The 21,069-nt window shown below is 65.5% G+C and overlaps 2 protein-coding genes across 7 annotated transcripts; one reads left to right on the top strand and one right to left on the bottom strand.

Annotated features, from left to right (window-relative positions):
- Positions 1–899: 899 nt before the first annotated feature.
- Positions 900–10,666, top strand: EXOC3L2 (exocyst complex component 3 like 2). Its single transcript, XM_071418769.1, has 11 exons — positions 900–1,353; positions 1,849–2,533; positions 3,325–3,439; positions 3,635–3,745; positions 4,134–4,234; positions 4,723–4,830; positions 6,345–6,480; positions 7,410–7,532; positions 8,145–8,300; positions 9,452–9,573; positions 10,358–10,666. The coding sequence occupies exons 1-11, from the start codon at positions 900–902 to the stop codon at positions 10,587–10,589; spliced, it is 2,343 nt and encodes a 780-aa protein (XP_071274870.1). The 3' UTR covers positions 10,590–10,666.
- Positions 10,667–12,296: 1,630 nt separating this feature from the next.
- FOSB (FosB proto-oncogene, AP-1 transcription factor subunit) lies at positions 12,297–20,386 on the bottom strand. Of its 6 annotated transcripts, none has more exons than XR_011677360.1 (5): positions 19,267–20,386; positions 17,675–17,977; positions 16,062–16,169; positions 13,026–14,070; positions 12,297–12,942 (listed from the first exon to the last, which is right to left on the bottom strand). XR_011677360.1 is itself a non-coding variant. In XM_071418822.1 (5 exons), exons 1-5 carry the CDS (start codon positions 19,393–19,395, stop codon positions 13,601–13,603), a joined length of 876 nt encoding a protein of 291 aa, XP_071274923.1. In that variant the 5' UTR covers positions 19,396–20,385; the 3' UTR covers positions 13,458–13,600. The 6 variants fall into 6 exon arrangements, 2 of the variants coding, with proteins under 2 accessions (XP_071274922.1, XP_071274923.1); XR_011677362.1 differs by having other exon boundaries at positions 12,297–12,983; positions 13,066–14,070; XR_011677361.1 differs by having other exon boundaries at positions 12,297–13,025; positions 13,108–14,070.
- Between the last annotated feature and the right edge of the window lie 683 nt (positions 20,387–21,069).

Raw genomic sequence — 21,069 nt, 5'->3', positions numbered from 1 at the left:
GTGTCACACCTGTGTCACCTGTGCCACCCGTGTCCTCTCCGTGTCGCACTTGGGGTCACCTGTGTCCCCTCCCCAGTGTCCCCTCCCGCTGTCCCCACTGCCCCCGCTGTCCCCGGTGCCACCAGGGTCCCATCCCGGTGTCCCCGCTGTCCCCAGTATCCCCAAGGTCCCCTCTCGCTGTCCCCGCTGTCCCCTCCGGGTCCCCCCTCCCGGTGTCGGTCCCAGAGCGGAACCGGGGCTGACCCTGCCCGGCCGGGGAGGCCCCTCCGGGGCGGCGCTTCCTCAGGAAACCCCGGACAGCGGCCAGCGCCACCAGTGTCACCGCAGACACCGCTGGTGACACTGCCAGCACCGCCGGTGTCGCCACAGCCAGCGCCACCAGAGCCACCGGTGTGACCGCCAGCGCCACCAGTGTCACCGCAGACGCGGCCAGCGCCGCCGCAGCCACCGCCGGTGACACTACACTGCCACCGGTGTCGCCGTCGCCACCACCGCCAGAGCCACCGGGGCCACCGGTGTCACCACAGCACCGCCGCTAAAGCCACCGGAGCCACCACAGCACCGCCAGTGCCACCGCACCGCCGCCGTTGTCCCCGCAGCAGCTCCAGTGTCACCACCGCCGCTAAAGCCACCAGAGCCACCAGGGCACCGCTGTCACCGCCGGTGTCACCACAGCCGCTGCCGGTGTCACCGTAGCTGCCACCGCTGAAGCCACCGGAGCCACCAAAGCCGCTGCCCCCGGTGCCCCCGGAGCCCCCGCGCCGCTCCCGGGGGTCTCCATCCTCCCGCCTGCCGCGTCCCCTCCGTGTCCCCCCCTCTGTCCCCTCGCTGTCCCCTCCTCTGTCCCCTCCGGTGTCCCCTCCTCGCCCCCCGGTGCCACTCCCGGTGTCCCCCCGGCCATGCCGCTGCTGCGGAGACCCCCGGATGGCTCTCGGGAGGACGGGGGGGACCCGTTCGCCGCGGACCCCGAGGGTCGCCGGCGCCGCCGCGCCACCCTGGGCGGGCTGGTGGGGCTGGGGGGACAACTGGGGGGACACCTGGGACACCTCGGGGGACACCTCGGGGCTCCCTTCGGCCGCCGCCTCCTCCGCGACCCCGCCGGGCCCCGCGGGCGCCGCCGCTCCGAGGACTCGGGGGTCGCACGGAGACCCCCGGAGGAATCGGGGGGCGGCAAGCGGGGGTCGCTGCTGAGGCTGGCCTTGGGGACATGGGGACAGCGCGGGACAGAGAAGGTGTCGCCGGTGGAGGGACAGGCGGGGGACGGCGCGGAGGGAACGGGAGAACGGCGGGAGAGCGGCGGGAGGGACAAGGACGGCGACGGGGACCGGGAAAGGGACAGGGAGCCGCTGTCCGGTGAGTGGGGACACGGGGACAACGAGGGGGCTTGGGGACACCAGGGGGGCTTGGGGACACTGAGGGGGACAGGAGGGCGATGGGGGACAGGGGGGGTTGGGGACATGAGGGGGACAGGGGGACAACGGGGGGACAGGGGGTTTGGGAACATGAGGAAGTGGGGGCTTGGGGTTGGTGACAGAGGCCACAGGGACATGAGGATGGGGACAGGGGACACGGGGATGGGGACAGGGGATTTAGGGACACATGAGGACATGGGGACAAGGGGGTGGTGACAAGGGACACAGGGATGGTGATAAGGGACACGGAATTTGGGGACACGGGGACCACAGGGATGGGGACATGGGCCCTGTGGCCATGGGGAACGGAGGACACGGGGATGGTGACAAGGGACGTGGGGACAAGGGGACAGGGGACACGGGGATGGTGACACCCGGTGGCCCCGTGCCCACGGAGCCAGGTGCCACCCCCGGTGCCACCCCCGTGTCCCCGCAGTGCTGGAAATCCTGGAGCTCATCCAGCGCCGGCACCTGGTGGCCGCGGACGCTCAGATCATCGCCCTGGAGGCCGAGTGCTCCCTGTCCCCATCGCGCCCTCCCTCCCCGGGTCCCCTCCCCGCGTCCCCTTCCTCCCCATCCCCATCCTCCTCCTCCTCCTCCTCCTCTCCGCCCTCCCCGGTCCCCGCTGGCGGCCGCCGAGCCCGGGACGTGGCTTTGCTTTACCGGGCGCTCCTGTCACAGCTCTGGGCCGTGGTGGCCGAGTCGGTGACATCGCCGCCACCCGCGCTGGCCCCGCTGCGAGCCGTGGTGGCCGTGCTGGAGCAGGAGGAGGCGGCGGACGCTCGGTGCCCACCGGGGACGCGCCCGGGGCGGCCTCGGGCGCTGCGGCGGCGCTGGCACGAAGCGGTGGCCAGGGCGGCCGGGGAGAGGCTGGCGCAGGTGGCACCGGCGGGCGGGCTCGGGGCTCGGCTGGCGGCGCTGGCCGCGAGGGTGGTGGGAGACCTGGGGGTCGTGAGGAGCCGCGTGGCCCCCGAGTACCCCCCCGAGTGGGGGGCGCTGGGCGTTTACGCCCGGGGCTACCACCGGGCGCTGGGGCAGCAGGTGAAGGCGCTGGCGCAGAGGCCGCTGGATGTGCCCGAGATGTACCTGCTGCTGGATTGGCACAGCAACGCCTATCCCAGGTGAGAACCCCCAAATCTGCCCCACAGACACACCTAGCACAGGTAAAACACCCCAAAATCTGCCCCATAGTAATGCCTGCCCCAAAATCTGCCCCATAGTAACGCCTATCCCAGGTGAGACCCCCCAAATCTGCCCCATAGCAACGCCTATCCCAGGTGAGAACCCCAAATCTGCCCCATAGAAATGCTTATCCCAGGTGAGAACCCCGAATCTGCCCTATAGAAATGCTTATCCCAGGTGACACTCCCCAAATCTGCCCCACAGACACACCTAGCACAGGGAAAACACCCCAAAATCTGCCCCACAGAAATGCCTGCCCCATAGAAATGCTTATCCCAGGTGAGACCCCCAAATCTGCCCCATAGCAACGTTTATCCCAGGTGAGACCCCAAAATCTGCCCCACAGACACACCTAGCACAGGTAAAACACCCCAAAATCTCCCCCATAGAAATGCTTATCCCAGGTGAGACCCCCCCAAATCTGCCCCATAGCAACGTTTATCCCAGGTGAGACCCCAAAATCTGCCCCACAGACACACCTAGCACAGGGAAAACACCCCAAAATCTGCCCCATAGCAATGCTTATCCCAGGTGAGAACCCCAAAATCTGCCCCATAGAAATGCCTGCCCCAAAATCTGCCCCACAGACACACCTAGCCCAGGTAAAACACCCCAAAATCCCCCCAATGTCCCCAATGTCCCCAAATCCCCCCAATGTCCCCAATGTCCCCAAATCCCCCCAATGTCCCCATTGTCCCCAAATCCTCCCAATGTCCCCAATGTTCCCCAGGGAGGTTTTGGGGCACCCCGAGGTGGGGGCGCTGCTGCGGGTGCAGGAATTGGGGCCCCTCCTGCCCCCCGAGATCCAGAGGGACCTGGAGAGATCCTGCATTGCTGCTGTCAAGGTGGGGACATTTGGGGACATTTGGGGACATTGGGGGACATTGAGGGGATTGGGGGGATTTGGGACATTGGGGACACTGAAGGGATTGGGGGGACAATGGGGGACATTGGGGGGACATTTTGGGACATCGTGGGGATATTTTGGGACACCTGGGGACACCGTTGTCCCCACGATGTCCCCAAATGTCCCCTGCCAGGCCAAGGTGGAGGTGGCCGTGGCGCAGGAGCTGCAGCTCAGCGAGGACAGGTGGCCCGAGGATGTCACCAGCCAGGACATGGACGAGGGGCTGGCCACACGTGTCACCGGGGTTTGTCCTTGTCCCCTGGGGCGGCATCTGGGTATGGCCGTGCCACCACCTGGACTTGTCCCTGTCACACTGCAGTGACACGCATGCGGGGACAGTGGTGGCCAAGGGGACATTGTGGTAGTGGCGGTGTCACCACGGCTCAGGGGACACTGTGGCCATGTCCCCATGGCCCAGGGGACACCATGGCCCTGTCCCCACACCCATGGTGTCCTTGTCCCAACACCTGTGGTGGCTGTGTCCCCATGGCCCAGGGGACACCATGGCCATGTCCCCACACCTGTGGTGTCCTTGTCCCCATGGTGGCCTTGTCCCCACAGCTCAGGGGACACCATGGCCGTGTCCCCACTCCCATTGTGGCCTTGTCCCCACGGTGTCCTTGTCCCCACAGCTGCTGCGGGCGCACGTGGACCGAGCCCCCCAGGTGACCCCCGAGTTCGGCCGGGAGATGGCGCACAGCCTGCTGGGAGTGCTGGTGGCCTTCCTGTACAGGTGGGACACCTGGGGACACCCTTGGGGACACCCTGGGGACACCCTGGGGACATGGGGACACCGGGATGGGACAGAGGACAGGACACGGGGGCACTGTGGGGACACCCTGGGGACATCCAGGGGACACCTTGGGGGATGTGGGGACACTGGGATGTGACACAGAATGGACATGGGGACACCCTGGGGACACCTTGGGGACAGCCTGGGGATGCGGGGACACCCTGGGAAACGGGGGGACACCCTGGGGACACGGGGGACACTGGGATGTGACACAAGACAGGACATGGGGACACCGTGGGGACATGGGGACACCCTGGGGACATGGGGAACACTGGGATGTGACACAGGCCAGGACATGGGGACACCCTGGGGGACACAGGGACACGCCAGGTGCCCCAAAAGCCACAACATCCCCTGTGTCCCCCCGCATTCGCCGTCGCCCCGGGCAGTGCCACCGCCCCTTTGGTGACGCCGCTGTCCCCGTGCAGCTTCCAGCGCAAAGTCGAGCGGTTCCTGGACAGCCCCGGTGACCTCGCCCCGCCCGATGCCACCCCCGGCCGCGCCATCGCCTTGGCCAACTGCTGCCCCCCGTTCAGGTGAGGCCAGCGCCTGTCCCCAGGTGTGCCCAGGGTGCTGCGAGGCCCCGGTGTCACCTCGGCGTCCTCGGTCCGTCCTAGTGAGTCCGTGATGGTTCGTGGGGCGATCTCAGGGTGCGAGGGGGAACCGAAACAAACTCACCTTTATTGAGTGACCACAGCAAAATGTGATAGAGGGACTGAGGGAGAGAAAGAGAGGAGGAGAGAGAGAAAAGAGAGAGAGAAAGAGGGGGATAGAGCTACCAAATGTAGAGACAAAGTCCTTTGGTCCAGTCCAGCCAAGGATCCGCCTGTTACGTCGGGGAGATCTCGAAGTCTCTGGCTAACTCAGAGGTTTTCATTATGATAACTCCATTGGAAATTGTGAGAGACGGGGAACAGATCCAATAAGGAACAGATGTAACAGGTAGTCCATGCTCTCAGCAGTAAGCGAGAGCCATTGTCCTCTTGGTCCAGCGGTCACAACCTGCAGGCAAACATCTCGCTTTGGTCAGCTTGCCTCCCCCACACACCTGCCCCGGGATGGGGGGTTCAGTCCCAGTCCTTGGGAGGAGCAGAGGGGCCTTTTCACACGGGGGTTCCATGTCTCGGTGTTTGATGGAGGAGCAGAGGGGCCTTTTCACATGGGGGTTTTGTGTCCAGGCCTTGATGGAGGAGCACAGGGGCCTTTTCACACGGGGGTTTCAGTCTCAGCCCTTGATGGAGGAGCAGAGGGGCCTTTTCACACAGGAGTTTTGTGTCTCAGTCCTTGGGAGGAGCAGAGGGGCCTTTTCACACGGGGGTTCCATGTCTCACTCCTTGATGGAGGAGCAGAGGAGCCTTTTCACACGGGGGTTCCGTGTCTCGGTGTTTGATGGAGGAGCAGAGGGGCCTTTTCACATGGGGGTTCCATGTCTCAGTCCTTGATGGAGGAGCAGAGGGGCCTTTTTGCATGGGGGTTCCGTGTCTCACTCCTTGATGGAGGAGCAGAGGGGCCTTTTCATACGGGGGTTCCGTGTCTCACTCCTTGATGGAGGAGCAGAGGAGCCTTTTCACACGGGGGTTCCGTGTCTCGGTGTTTGATGGAGGAGCAGAGGGGCCTTTTCACATGGGGGTTTCAGTCCCAGTCCTTGGAAGGAGCAGCGGGGTCTTTTCACATGGGGGTTTTGTGTCACACTCCTTGATGGAGAGGCTCCTCACATCTCAGTCTGTCTGTCACGGTGGTTGTAAAACAGGTGAGGGTCTTCTGTGGGGAACTCAGGAGAAGCCCAGCCAGGCCGAGAGAGGTGGGACAGCTCCCAGGGCTGCTGTTGCAAACGGGGCAGGTTGCCCCCTTCTCGGCACACAGCAAACAACACCCATGAAAACAATAAATTAACGCTGCGCTCTCAGGTCCCAGGGCCTTTGGCGTGGGACTTTCTCCTTCAGAGCCAGGGATTCCCCATGGTAGGGGGGGGTCTTCTCTTCAGTGGTCCCCAACGAGGATGGTGAGGGAGGTGAGGGGAAGCTCAGACTCTCCCCCCCGGCCCGGGCAGGGCGTTCGCGGAGCGGCTGGCGCAGTTCGGGCACGCCGAGAGCGAGGAGCCGCGGCGGCAGGCGCACGCGGCGCTGGACAGGGTCACCCGCGCCTGCGGCCACCTCCTCACCCGGCGGCTCTTCGAGGAGCTCAAGGTGACACCGGGGGGACAGCCAGGGGCGTGGGGAGAAGGTTTGGGGGTCTCGGGTTGGTGACAACTGCGGGATGTGGTGGCCGTTGTTGGGTTGGGTTGGGTTGGGTTGAGTTGGGTTGGGTTGGGTTGGGTTGTGTTGGGTTGGGTTGGGTTGGGTTGAGTTGGGTTGAGTTGGGTTGGGTTGCGTTGGGTTGGGTTGGGTTGGGTTGGGTTGAGTTGGGTTTGCATGGGTTGGGTCGGGTTTGGTTGGGTTGGGTTGGGTTGAGTTGGGTTGGTGACACCTCTGGGACACGCTGGCCATCATCAGGTGACAACTGTGGTGGCCATCATCAGGTGTTGGGTTGGTGACACCTCTGGGACATCATTGGGTGCTGTTGGTGACACTCATGGGACATGGTGGCCATGACTGGGTGCTGAGTCGGGTGACAATTATGGGACATGGTGGCCATCATCAGGTGACAATTGTGGCCATCATGGGGTATTAGGTTGGGTGAAACCTCTGGGACATGGTGGCCGTCATCAGGTGACAATTGTGGGACATCAGGTGACAACTGTGGTGGCCATCACCGGGTGTTGGGTTGGGTGACACCCATGGGACATCACAGGGTGTTGGGTTGGTGACACCTGTGGGAGGTGCTGACCATCATCAGATGCTGGGTTGGTGACAATTGTGGTGGCCATCATTAGGCGTTGGGTTGGGTTGGGTTGGTGACACCTCTGGGACATGGTGGCCATCATCAGGTGACAATTGTGGGACATGGTGGCTGTCATCACGTGCTGGGTTGGTGACAATCATGGGACGTGGTGGCCATCACTGGGCGTTGGGTTGGGTTGGTGACACCCATGGGACACGGTGCCCACCATCACCGGTGCCACCACCGGGTGCCAACCCAGGTGCCACCCGTGGTGACGTCCCCGTGTCCCCCCCAGCCCCACTTTGGGAAGCTGATGAAGCGCAAGTGGCTGACGAGCTCGGACGCCTTCGACACCATCGTGATGCTCATCACCGGCTTCGCGCAGACCCTGCGGCCGCTGCACCCCGAGCCACACCAGGTGTGACACCGGGGGACACCTGGGGGACATCAGGGGTTGGGTGACAGCTGGGGCGCACCGTGCCTTTGTTGAGTGGCACCCATGGGCACGGTGCCACCATTGGGTGATGCCCTGGGTGACATCGTGGGCACGGTGCCATCGCCGGGTGCTGCTCTGGGTGACACCACGGGCACGGTGGCCACACTTGGTCCTGCCCTGCAGGTGCGGTGACACCACTGGGTGCTGCCCCGGGTGGCACCATGGGCGCAGTGGCTGCAGTGCCATCACCAGGTGTGGCTCCAGGTGGGCACGGTGACCTCACCAGGTGCTGCCCCAGGTGACACCACGGGTGTGGTGCCATCACTGGCTGCTGCTCCATGTCACACCATGGGCACGATGACCACAGTGCCACTGCTGGGTGACACCGAGGGCACGGTGACCTCACCAGGTGTGCCCCAGGTGGTGACACCTTTCTCCCGTGCCAGGTGCTGGTCAGCGAGCTGCACCGCCGTGTGCTCATCGAGCAGACACGGTGGCCGCAGTGCCATCACTGAGTATGGCTCTGGGTGACGCCATGGTCACAGTGACCTCACCAGGTGTGCCCCAGGTGGTGACACCTTTCTCCCGTGCCAGGTGCTGGTCAGCGAGCTGCACCGCCGCGTGCTCATCGAGTACGTGCGGCCGCTGCTGCAGGGGCGCCTGGTGTGCACCTCGGCCAAGGCGCGCGCCCGCGTGGCCGCACGGCTCGGGGACGAGGCCCGGCAGCTCCGGGAGCTCTTCACGCGCCTGGTGAGGCCACCCGGGACCACCGGAGGGGTGGGAGGGGGACACCCAGGGCACATGGGTGGCTTGGGATGGGTGGTGCCTGTGGGTGACGCCTGTGGGTGACACCTGCATCGCTGGGCACCCATGGACATCGTTGGGTTGGGTGACACCCATGGGACATTAATGGGTTGGGATGGGTGGCACCTGTGGGACGTTGGTGGGTGTTGAGTTGGGTGACACCTGTGGGTGACACCCATGGACATCGTTGGGTTGGGTGACACCCATTGGACATTGATGGGTGTTGGGTGACATCCATGGGACGTTGATGGGTTGGGTCGCACCCATGGGACATTGCTGGGTGTTGGGGTGGGTGGCACCCATGGGACACTGATGGGTGTTGGGTGACACCTGTGTGACATCATTGGGTGTTGGGTTATTGGGCAGGGTGGCACCCATGGGACATTGGTGGGTTGGGTGACACCCATGGGACATTAATGGATTGGGATGGGTGGCACCTGTGGGACGTTGGTGGGTTGGATTGGGTGACACCCATGGGACATTGGTGGGTTGGGAGGGGTGACACACAGGGGTGACATCTGGGACACAGCGTTGAGTTGGGGTGGGTGACATCTGTTGGGGTGGGATATCGATGGCTGTTGGGTTGGGTGGCACCCATGGGACATTGATGGGTGTTGGGGTGGGTGGCACCCATGGGACATTGTTGGGTTGGGTGATACCTGTGTGACATCATTGGGTGTTGGGTTATTGGGCGGGGTGGCACCCATGGGACATTGATCGGCACCACATTGGGTGACACCTGTGTGACATCATTGGGTTGAATGACACCCATGGGACATTAATGGGTTGGGTGACACCTGTGGGACATTGCTGGTTTGAGTGACACCCGTGGGACATTGTTGGGTTGGGTGACACCCGTGGGACATCGCTGGGTGTTGGGTGGCACCTGTGGGACATCATTGAATGTTGAATGACACCCATGGGACATCGCTGGGTGTTGGGATGGGTGACACCCATGGGACATCGCCGGGTGTTGGGTGACACCCATGGGGCATCGTTGGCTTGAGTGGCACCCATGGGACATGGCTGGGTCTTGGCTGACCCTCCTGGCCGCGGCGGCCACCGCCGGTCACCGAGGTGTCCCCAACGTCCCCCAGGACTCGGCGTCGCCCTGGCTGGACTCGGTGGTGCCGCGGCTGCGGGAGCTGCTGGTGCTGGAGGACACGGCCGCGCTGCAGATGGAGGTCGGGGCCCTGGCCAGGGACTTCCCCGATGTCCGGTAGGTGCGGGGACACCCCGGGGGTGGCACTGGGGTGACACCAGGGTGACACAGACGGGGGTGACACCAAGGGACCCCCGCGGGGGTGGCACAACCGAGGGCGGCCCCGCGGCAGTGGCACCGCCGGGGGTGACACAGGCGCGGGTGACACCGCGGGGCTGCCACACCCTTCCCGCCACCCCCGGTGGCCCCGGGCAGGACGCGGAGCTCCCGCGGGGGGACCCGAGCGGGGCTTGGACCGGACGCGGCCTCTCCGGCCCTTCCCGGCAGCTCCCGCCCCGTTCCCCCCGCCGGGAAACGGCCCCGGCCGAGCGCCAAGGGCCCCTCCCCTGTCCCGGTGCCGGGGTCCCGGGGGAACCGGGGACACGCGTGGGGACACCGGGGTTTAACACCAGTTTAACGCATCAGGAGGGATTTTGGGGGGTTTAACACCAGTTTAACCCATCAGGAGGGAATTTGGGGGGGTTTAACACCAGTTTAACCCATCAGGGCGGATTTGGGGAGGTTTAACACCAGTTTAACCCAGCACGGGGGAATTTGGGAGGTTTAACACCAGTTTAACCCATCAGGAGGTAATTTAGGGGGTTTAACACCAGTTTAACCCATCAGGAGGTACTTTGGGGGGTTTAACACCAGTTTAACCCATCAGGAGAGACTGGGACCGGTTAAACCGAGACAGGGCTCACCCCTGCCCCAAAATCCGCGCCCACCGGGGCTCCGGGGGGGTTTTGTCACCGCTGACCCCCGGTGTTGTCCCCTCATTGTCGCCTCATTGTCCCCGCAGGCGCAGACACGTGGCCGCACTGCTGGACGCGCGGGGGCTGCGGGCTCAGGGCCCCCGCCGGGAGATCCTGGGGGTGCTGCAGGATTTGGAGGGGTCGGAACCGGAACCGGGGCCCCCCCGGTACCGAACGTTCTTCGCCGAGCTGGCGGCGCCGCGCCCCGTGCGCTGCCTCCCGTTCCAGCTGCGCCTCCCGCGCCTCCCGCGCCGCAGCCCCGCCAGGACCCCCCCGTGACGGCCCCCGCGGTGGGGACGCCGCGAATCCCCTCGTCCCAGTTCGTCCCAGTTCGTCCCAGCTCGTCCCAGTTCGTCCCAGTTCGCCCCAGTGTCTAAATGACGCTGTAAATTAATGGCGGTGTTGTCGTTCTTGGGGACACTGAGGGGACAAGGGGACAGGGTGGGGACATCCCCCGGGGTGGGGACACCACGAATGGGAGCGAGTCCCCCTCCCCAGCTCGCCCCAGTTCGTCCCAGTTCGTCCCAGTTCGCCCCAGTGTGTAAATGACGCTGTAAATTAACGGCGGTGTTGTCGTTCTTGGGGACACCTTGGGGACAAGGGGACACCTTGGGGACAATTCCCCCCCGCGTCCCTTCCCGGGTGTCCCGTCGGGCTCGGGGACAGCCCTGGGGACCCTTCGGGCTCTCGTGTCACACCGGGGGGAGGGGACACCGAGGCCACCACCGCCACCGCCCGGGTGTGTCCCCAGCCTTGTCCCGGGTCAGGAATAAATCGGGATCCGGGCAGGAAGAGGCGACAGCGGCGACCGCTAAAAATAACCAAAATAACCGGGCCCGAGGGCGGGACCGGGCCCGAGGGCGGGAGCGGGGCCGGGGGGCACCGGGTCAGCCCCGGCCCGGCGGCGGCGGCGGAAGCGGCAGCGGCGGGAAAGGAACCGGGGGCGCCGGACAGGGGGGACGGGGGGGGGACAGCGTGGGGACGCTCTGGGGACAAATTGGGGGGCAAACAAACTGGGAGAGAATCCCAAAAACTGGGAGAGAATCCCAAAAAACTGGGAGAGAATCCCATAAACTGGGAGAGAATCCCAAAAACTGGGAAAGGAGTCCCCAAACTGGGAAAGAAGTCCCCAAACTGGAAGAGAATCCCATAAACTGGGAAAAGATCCCACAAATTGGGAAAGGAGTCCCCAGACTGGGCAGGGACCTCCCAGACTGAGAAAGGATCCCCCAAACTGGGAGAGAACCCCATAAACTGGGAAGAGATCTCCCAAACTGGGAAAAGATCCCCCAAACTGGGAGAGAATCCCCCAAACTGGGAGAGAATCCTCTGAACTGGGGGAGAATCCAAAAAATTGGGGGAGAATCCCATAAACTGGGAGAGAATCCCATAAACTGGGAAAGGAGTCCCCAAATTGGGAAATGCACCCCCCAAACTGGGAAAGGAGTCCCCAGACTGGGAGAGAATTCCACAAACTGGGACAGAATCCCATAAACTGGGAAAGGATCCCCCAAACTGGGAAAGGATCTCCCAAACTGGGCGAGAATGGACACCAAACTGGGAAACGCCCCCCCCAAACTGGGAAACGCCCCCCCCAAACTGGGAGCACCCCCCCCTTCAGTCTCTCTCTCCCCGCGCTCCCCCTGGCGGTCACTGGCGGAACTGCAGGCGAACAGGGGGCGTGGTTTGAGGAGGGCGCGGCCTCGACCACACCTATTTTTCATTGATTGGCAGGTGGGTGGGGCAACGGGGCGACGTCCCCTCTGTCCCCGTGTCCCCTCTGTCCCCATTGTCCCCTCTGTCCCCTTTGTCTCCGTGTCCCCACGAGCTCCGTGTCCCCACAATCGTGTCCCCAAGAGCTCCATGTCCCCTCTATCCCCGTGTCCCGTCTGTCCCCACCTCCCCTCAGCGACCCCCTCCCCAAATCTCCCCCCCCAGACCCCAAAATCTCCCCCATTCCCCAAAAAACGCCTCGGGAGCCGCGGGAGCCGCTGGAAGCTTTTATTGGCCACGTCTGGGGGGGGGGGGGACGAGCGCGGACCGGGGGAGGGGGCGACCCCCGAGGGGGAAGGGGGCGCGACCCCCGGGGTGGGCACGAACACGGCACGAACAATAATTATCCTCGTTATAATTAATAATAAAAAATTAAACATCTCCCGCGCAACAAAAATAGATTTATATACCGGGGGGGGGGGAGGGGAGGGGGCGGAGCCAAGGCCAAGCGAGGGGAGGGGGGAGGGGACAGGTGAGGGGACAGGCGGGACACGGGGCCACATCTGGAGGTGGCACCTGGATGGGGACACCTGGAGGGGTCACTTGGATGGGGACACCTGAAGGTGGCACCTGGAGGGGTCACCTGGAGGTCCAGGGACCCCCTGAAAGGGACACGGAGGTGACAAAGTGACACCTCCGAGCAGGGGGGGGACCCCAAAGGGACACCTGGAGAATGTGGAGGTGGCTCCTGAAGCTCCTCAGGGGGACACGGAGGTGACAAAGGGGAGACGGAGGTGACCAAGTGCCACCTGCCCCCGTTCACAACGCGAGGAGCGAGGGAGAGCTCAGGCAGTCCGAGGAGGAGGAGGTGACAAAGTGGGAGTTGACACCTGGAGGGGTCACCTGGAGGTGCGGGGACCTCCTTGAGGCGGGGACACGGAGGTGACCTGGAGGTGTCACCTGGGGGAGTCACCTGGAGGGAACACCTGGAGGTGCAGGGACCTCCTTGAGGGGGGACACGGAGGTGACCTGGAGGTGTCACCTGGAGGAGTCACCTGGAGGGAACACCTGGAGGTGCGGGGACCTCCTCGAGGGGGGACACGGAGGTGACAAAGTGACACCTGGAGAGGGGGGAGGTGGCCCCTGGAGCCCCTCGAGGGGGACATGGAGGTGACAAAGTGGGAGGTGACCTGGAGGGGTCACCTGGAGGTGCAGGGACCTCCTTGAGGGGGGACACAGAGGTCACCTGGAGGTGGCACCTGGAGGGGGGACAGGGACCCCCTCAAGGCCCAAGGGGACACGCGGAGGTGACCAAGGGGACACACGGAGGTGACCAAGTGCCACCTCGCCCCGTTCACAACGCGAGGAGCGAGGGAGAGCTCAGGCAGCCCGAGGAGGAGGAGGACGAGGAGGAGGAAGAGGAGGAGGAGCAGCCCCGGTGGAGGTGACCTGGAGGGGTCACCTCGAGGGGGACAGGGAACCCCCCGAGCGGGGGACACACGGAGGTGACCGAGGGGACGCACGGAGGTGACCAAGTGCCACCTGCCCCGTTCACAACGCGAGGAGCGAGGGGGAGCTCAGGCAGTCCGAGGAGGAGGAGGAGGAGCCCCGGTGGTCGCCGCTGCCGCCGCCGCCGCCGCTCCGCTGCTGGTGCGAGGCTCCGCACGAGGAGGAGGAGGAGGAGGAGGAGGCTCCCTCTGGGTGGGGGGACACAAACGCGGGGGGGGGTCGCGTTAGGGGGTCCCCAGCAGGCGGGGAAGGGACCCTGCGGGAGGAGGAACAACGGCAGCGGCGACAGCGGGGACAGCGGAGCCTTGCCCGGGCTGCTCACCTCGGAGGAGACGGGGACGGTGACGGGGACAGGGGCCACCATGGCGGCGGCGGCGGCGGCGGCGGCGGCGGTGGTGGCGCCGCCGATGTCCTCGAAGGGGACCTTGCAGGCGGGAGCGTGGGCCACCAGCACGAACTCCAGGCGCTCCTTCTCCTTGCGCAGCTCGGCGATCTCCGACTCCAGCTCGGCCTTCTCCTCCTCCAGCTGGTCCGTCTCCTGCGGGGACAGCCACGTCAGGGGCACGGCGGTGTCACCAGGTGTGCCACCAGCTGGCACCCGGGGTTGTTGTGGCCCTCCCGTGGCCCTGGGTTTCTGTCTGTCCATCCCTGAGTGTCCCCAAGTGTCCCTGAGTGTCCCCAGTGTCGCTGTCCCCTCCCATGTCCCTGCGTGTCTGTCTGGGTCTCTGTCCGTCCATCCCTGAGTGTCCCCAAGTCTGGGGACAGCGCCACCAGAGACCTGGCGGTGTCCAGGTGACATCTACAGGTGTCCCCCCAGGTGGCGCCCGGGGTTGTTGTGGCCCTCCCGCGGCCCTGGGTTTCTGTCTGTCCATCCCTGGGTGTCCCCAAGTGTCGCTGTCCCCTCCCATGTCCCTGCGTGTCTGTCTGGGTCTCTGTCCGTCCGTCCCTGGGTGTCCTCAAGTGTCCCTGAGTGTCCCCTCGGATGTCCAGAGAGCGACATCAGGGACCCGGTGACATCCACAGGTGGCACCCGAGCGGCACCCGGAGTCGTTGTGGCGTTCCTGTGTCCCTGCGTGTCTGTCTGGGTCTCTGTCCATCCATCCCCGAGTGTCCCCAAGTCTGGGGACAGCGCCACCAGAGACCTGGCAGTGTCCCCAGGTGTCCCTGAGTGTCCCCTCGGATGTCCCCAAGTCTGGGGACAGCGACATCAGGGACCAGGTGACATCTACAGGTGTCCCCAGGGGTTGTTGTGGCCGTCCTGTGTTCCTGCGTGTCCACCTGGGTCTCTGGGTGCCCCCAAGTCTGGGGACATCGCCATCACCCACTCAGGGATGTCCCCGAGTGTCCCCGAGTGTCCCCAGGGGTCGTTGTGGCGTTCCCGTGTCCCTCCGAGTGTCGCCAGGGTCTTTGTCGCCCTCCTGTGGCCCTCCCGTGTCACTGCGTGTCCGTCTGGGTCTCTGGGTGTCCTCAAGTCTGGGGACAGCGCCATCAGAGACCTGGTGACATCTACAGGTGGCACCCGAGTGTCACCAGGGTTGTAGTGGCATTCCCGTGGCCCTGCGTGTCCGTCTGGGTCTCTGTCTGTCCATCCCTGGGTGTCCCCAACTGTCCCCAAGTGTCCCTGAGTGTCCCCAGGGTCGTTGTGTCCCTCCTGTGTCTGTCTGGGCCTCTGTCCGGCCATCCCTGAGTGTCCCCTCGGATGTCCCCAAACTTGGGGACATCCCTCAGGCTCCTCCTACGCCCCTAAGTGTCCGTCTGTCCCCTCCTTTGTCCCCTTGTCCCCACGGATGGCACTGTCCTTGTCCTGTCCCCTCTGGTGTCCCCAGCTCTCAGGGGTGCCACTGTCGCCCTCTGTCCCCTCTGGTGTCCCCAGATCTTGGGGGACATCAACTCCGAGGACATCGCCACCACCAGCTGGTGACACCACTCTCCCCTCCTGATGTCCCCAAATGTCCCCAAATGTCCCCAAATGTCCCCAGTTCCAAGGACACTGCCACCATCACTGGTGACACCTCTGTCCCCATCTCCCTCCGCAGCCGCATCCTGCGGGCCCTTGGGGACAATGCCACCCCCTGGCGGTGATTGATGTCACGATAATGTCCCGATAGTGTCGCGATAATTTCGTGATAGTGTCACTCAAATGCCACCCCCGGCGGTGATTGATGTTGCGATAGTGCCGATAGTGTCGCAATAACGTCGCGATAATGTCACAATAATGTCACGATAATGTGGTGATAGTGTTGTGATAATGTCCCGATAATGTCACAATAGTGTTGCGATAGTGTCACTCAAATGTCACCCCCTGGCAGTGATTGCTGTCGCAATACTGTCACAATAGTGTCGCGATAGTGTCACTCAAATGCCACCCCCTGGCAGTGATTGCTGTCGCGATAGTGTCACGATAGTGTCCCCATAATGTCGCGATAGTGTCACTCACACGCCACCCCCTGGCGGTGACTGATGTCGCAACAATGTCGCAATAGTGTCGCGATAGTGTCCCCATAATGTCGCGATAGCGCCGTCACTCACCGCCTGCAGCCGGTCCGTCAGCTCGCGGCGCCGGTTGCGACATTTGGCCGCCGCCAGTTTGTTCCGCTCCCGCCGCACGCGGCGCTTCTCCTCCTCCTCGGGGGTCAGCTGCGGGGACAGGGGACAGCAGCGTCACCCCGATGTCACCCAGTGTCACCCTGATGCCACCCGGTGTCACCCAGTGTCGCCTCTGTCACCCTCTGCGAGCCCCCGGCCCCAAAATCCCGCTGGCTGCACCCAAAATCCCGCTGGGGTAATGGGCGCGGGGGACGTCAGCGAGAGTGGTGTCCCCAAGGTGCCACCACCTGGAGCGTCCCTCAGCGGGTTCCTGCTGTCCCCAGATTGCCTCCATGTCCCCAAGGTGCCACCGCCTGGGGTGGCCTCAATCTCCTGCCTCTCGTGATGTCCCCAGCTCCCTCCGTGTCCCCAAGGTGCCATCAGCTGGAACGTCCCACAGGTTCCTGTCACTCATGATGTCCCCAAGGTGCCACCGCCGCCTGGGGTGTCCCTAAGGTGCCACCACCTGTCTGTCCTTCAATCTCCTTCCACTTCCACTTTGACAGCCCTAAACTCCCCCTGCCACATCCCCAAAGTGCCACCACCCCTCTGTCCCCCTGTCTGTCCCCCGTCCCTCTGTCCCCCCCTGTAACTCTGTCTGTCCCCTGTCCGTCCTCTGTCCCCCATCCCTCTGTCCCCCTGTCTGTCCCCTGTCCCTCTGTCCCCCCCTGTCCCCCTGTCCGCCCCCCGTTCCCCCGTCCCCTCTCACCGTCTCCTCTGTCCCTCTGTCCCCCTGTCTGTCCCCTGTCCGTTCCCCTGTCTGTTCCCTCTGTCCCCCATCCCTCTGTCCCCCTGTCTGTCCCCTGTCCCTCTGTCCCCTCTCACCATCTCTTCTGTCCCTCTGTCCCCCTGTCTGTCCCCTGTCCCCCTGTCCCCTCTCACCGTCTCCTCCTGTCCCTCTGTCCCCCCTCTGTCCCCCTGTCTGTCCCCTGTCCCCCTGTCTGTTCCCGGTCCCTCTGTCCCCTCTCACCATCTCCTCCATCCTCCTGTCCCTCTGTCCCCCTGTCCCCCTGTCCATCCCCCGGCCCCCCGGCCCCTCTCACCGTCTCCTCTGTCCCCCTGTCTGTCCCCTGTCCGTTCCCCTGTCTGTTCCCTCTGTCCCCCATCCCTCTGTCCCCCTGTCCATCCCCCGTCCCCCCGTCCCCTCTCACCGTCTCCTCTGTCCCTCCGTCCCCCTGTCTGTCCCCTGTCCCCCTGTCCCCTCTCACCATCTCCTCCTGTCCCTCTGTCCCCCCTCTGTCCCCCTGTCTGTCCCCTGTCCCCCTGTCTGTTCCCCGTCCCTCTGTCCCCTCTCACCATCTCCTCTGTCCCTCTGTCCCCCCTGTCCCCCTGTCTGTTCCCCATCCCTCTGTCCCCTCTCACCATCTCCTCTGTCCCCCCGTCCCTCTGTCCCCCCCGTCCCCCTGTCCATCCCCCGGCCCCCCGTCCCCTCTCACCGTCTCTCCTCTGTCCCTCCGTCCCCCTGTCTGTCCCCTCTCACCGTCTCCTCTGTCCCTCTGTCCCTCTGTCCCTCTGTCCCCCCTGTCCCCCTGTCCGTCCCCCCCATCCCCTCTCACCGTCTCCTCCCGGCCCCGCCGCGCCCTCGCCCGGGGGGCTCTGCCGGGGGTCGGTCCCGGTGGTCCCGCGAAGCTCCCGCCGCCCATGCCGGGGGTGCCGTAGCTGGGCCCGGGCAGCTCGTAGGGGTCCAGGGGAGGAGGGGGCGGCGGCGGCGGCTGCGGCGGCTGCTGGGCCATGGGAGCCCCCGGGGCCACCGAGGAGATGAGCGTGGGCTGCACCAGCCACTGCAGGTCCTGGCTGGTGGTGATGGCCGTCACCGTGGGCACGAAGGAGCCGGGCATGTCCCCCAGGGCGCTGCACTCCTGGGGGGACACGGGGGACACGGTTAGAGGGGTGGCGGACACGGGGGACACGGGGGGACACGGTTAGAGGGGTGGCGGACACGGGGGACACGGGTTAGAGGGGTGGGGGACACGGGGGGACAAGGGTTAGAGAGGTGACACCACTGGGGACACGGAGGGACATGAGAGGACACGGGGGGACACGGTTAGAGGGGTGACACCGCTGGGGACACGGGGGACACGGGTTAGAGGGGTGGGGGACACGGGGGGGACAAGGGCTAGAGAGGTGACACTGCTGGGGACACGAGGGGACAAGGGGGGACACGGGGGACACAGGGGGACACGGGTTAGAGAGGTGACACCACTGGGGACACAGGGGACACGGTTAAAGGGATGGGGGACACGGGGGACACGGTTAGATGGGTGGGGGACACGGGGGGACACGGGGGACACGGGGGTCAAGGGTTACAGAGGTGACACCGCTGGGGACACAGGGGGACACGGGGGGACACAGAGCGGTGACACCGCTGGGGACACGGGGGGACACGGTTAGAGAGGTGACACCGCTAGGGACACCCCTGTCCTCCCCCGGCTCCGGGATGTGACATCGTGGTGTCCCTGTCACCCAAAGGTGACGCTCTCATGTCCCTGTCACCCAAGGGTGACATCCCCGTGTCCGTGTCACCGCAGTCCGAGTGTCCCCCCTGTCCCTGTCACCCCCAGGCACCCCCAAACCCATCTCGGGCTGGGGGAGGGGTCTGGGGGTCGCCCCCTGCCCAAAATCCGAGCCCTGGAGGGGACCCCGAGGGTCCCCAGGTGACATCGCCACCCCCAGGTGACACCGCCACCCTTTGGGGCCCCCCCGAGCCCCCCAAAATTCATGAGGGGGCGTGGCCAAGGCTCAGAGGAGGCGTGGCCAAGGCTCAGAAGGGGCGTGATCAAGGCTCAGAGGGGGCGCGCCCATCCCCACCAGTGGGCGTGGCCTAACCCCCGTTCCACGCGCTCATATGGGCGTGGCTTCGCCGCGAAGTGGGCGTGCCCGCCCTGAGGGGGCGTGTCCATCTCCCGTCTCCCTTGGCAACGCCTCGCGCCGCAGCGGGGGGAGAGGGGGGGAGGGGACACCCCAAAAATAACCCGCGCGCTCTGCGTGCGTGCGTGCCGCGTCACCGCCGCCCGCGACGTCACTGCGCGCGGCTTACGCACGGCCCCGCCCCCCCGGTGCTCCTCTTCTTCATCCTCCCCCCCTTCCCCGCCTCATCCTCCTCATCCCCATCATCGTCCTCACGCCCCCGGTTCCTCCCGGTGCTCACCTGAGCGGCCCCGGCGGCGGCCGCGGGGCTCCCGAAGGAGTCGAGCGGCGACAGGTACTGGGACTCGGCCGAGGGCGACGAGCTGCACCGGGAGCCCGAGTCGTAATCCCCGGGGAACCCCTGGAACATGGCCCCGGGGCCGCGGGGGCCGCCCCGCCGCCACAAAGCTGCGGGGTCACGCCGTTAGCACCGGCGGCATCACGGGGCGGGGGGAGGCTCGGCTCGGTCAGGCTCCGGTCAGGCTCCGCTGGGTGTCCGGTGTGCCCCGCTTAAGCGGTTGTGAGCTCCGGTGTGTCCGTGCCGTGCTCCGGTTGTGCGCTAAAAGCTCCGGTACCGTCCGCTGTAAGCTCCGGTTGTCCGCTAAAAGCTCTGCTTTTCGCTATAAGCTCCGGTACCGAGCTCCGGTTTGCCGGTACCGAGCGCCGCCGTGTCCGGTCGTGCCCTAAAAGCTCCGCTACCCTCCGTGCCAAGCTCCGGTTATCCGCTATAAGCTCCGGTACCGTCCGTGCCCAGCTCCGGTTGTCCGCTATAATCTCCGGTACCGTCCGTGCCCAGCTCCGGTTGTCCGCTATAATCTCCGGTACCGTCCGTTCCGATCTCCGGCTCTCCGTTCCAAAACCCCCCTCACACGCTCCGCTCCATCCGTGACCGGCTCCGGTGGCTCCGCTACAGAAAAACTCCCGGCGGTTTCCCAAAAGTTGTCCCGGTACAAAAAAAATCTCCCTTTCCGTTACGAGCCCCGGTAAATCCGTGCCGAGCTCCGGTAAATCCCCTCGGCCAGGCCCCGCTGACGCTCCCGCCGCTCGCCCCGGTGTCCGGTTTTATGAATGAACGGCTCACGGCAGCCCCGCCGCTTTATACGGCGGGGCCACGCCCCCCTCCGCTGACGTCACGCCCCCCTCCGCCGCCGTTCGGGGACCCCCGGGACCCCCCCGGGCCCACCGAGACCCCGCGGGCTCCGCGCGTTCGGTGCCCGCCGCCGTTTGAGGCTCCCGGAGGCGCCGCCGCCGTTAAGAGGCTCCGGGGAGGGCCGGGAACGGGGGGGATCCCCTGGCCCCGCCCCCCCGGAGTTCCTGTGACGCAATTAGCCATATATGGGCTTGTCTGGAGTGTTTGTTTGGTATCCTAGCAATGACGTCACAGGGATTCCCTCCGCCGCCGCCGCCGCCGCCGCCGCCGCCGCCGCCGCCGCCGCCCGCCCGTATTAATAGAAACGGGAACGGCCGCCCGTTCTAGAAACGGCCCGAACCCTCTGGGCTGGCGGCACCGGGAACTCCCCCGGGAGACCCCCGGGACCCCCGACCCACCGGAGATCCCCGGTACCCCCCTCCTCCGGTGCATCTCCCGGTGACCTCCCGGGACCTCCGGTGTCCTCGAGGAGCCCCCGGGACCTCCGGTAACCCCCGGGAACTCCCCATGAGACCCGCGGGACCCCCCCCCACCCACCGGGGATCCCCGGTATCTCCCTCCGGTGCTTCCCCCGGTGACCTCCCGGGACCCCCGCGACCCCGACCGGGATCTCCCGGTGTCCCCGGGACCTCCGGTAACCTCCGGGAACTCCCCCATGAGACCCCCGGGACCCCCCGCTCCCTCCGGGATCTCCCCGGTTCCGCCATCGGGACCCCCCGGTGTCTTTGAGGAACCCCCGGGACCTCCGGTAGCCCCCGGGACATCCCCCGGGAGACGCCCGGGATCCCCCTCGGTACCACCGGGAGCTCTCCCGGTAACGCCTCGGGACCCCCCCCGGTACCGTCTCCGGATGGAGCCGTTCCCGGTACCGGGGAGGTCCCGGGATGGGGGTCT

Source organism: Agelaius tricolor, unplaced genomic scaffold (genome assembly GCF_023055355.1).
Source record: "Agelaius tricolor isolate 1412-34295 unplaced genomic scaffold, bAgeTri1.0.p SCAF_90, whole genome shotgun sequence".
Taxonomy (NCBI): domain Eukaryota; kingdom Metazoa; phylum Chordata; class Aves; order Passeriformes; family Icteridae; genus Agelaius; species Agelaius tricolor.
This window is presented reverse-complemented; position numbering and strand designations above follow the sequence as displayed.

What these genes read in the sequence shown, in the direction of transcription:
- FOSB (XM_071418821.1), bottom strand. Translation starts at nt 19,395, where the DNA reads ATGTTCCAGGGGTTCCCCGGGGATTACGACTCGGGCTCCCGGTGCAGC. An exon ending in GGCGGGGCCGGGAGGAGACG is followed by an intron (nt 16,170 to 17,674) that starts GTGAGAGGGGAT and finishes CTGTCCCCGCAG; the next exon opens with CTGACCCCCGAGGAGGAGGA. An exon ending in TGACGGACCGGCTGCAGGCG is followed by an intron (nt 14,071 to 16,061) that starts GTGAGTGACGGC and finishes CTGTCCCCGCAG; the next exon opens with GAGACGGACCAGCTGGAGGA.
- EXOC3L2 (XM_071418769.1), top strand. Translation starts at nt 900, where the DNA reads ATGCCGCTGCTGCGGAGACCCCCGGATGGCTCTCGGGAGGACGGGGGG. An exon ending in GGACAGGGAGCCGCTGTCCG is followed by an intron (nt 1,354 to 1,848) that starts GTGAGTGGGGAC and finishes GTGTCCCCGCAG; the next exon opens with TGCTGGAAATCCTGGAGCTC. An exon ending in CCTGCATTGCTGCTGTCAAG is followed by an intron (nt 3,440 to 3,634) that starts GTGGGGACATTT and finishes GTCCCCTGCCAG; the next exon opens with GCCAAGGTGGAGGTGGCCGT.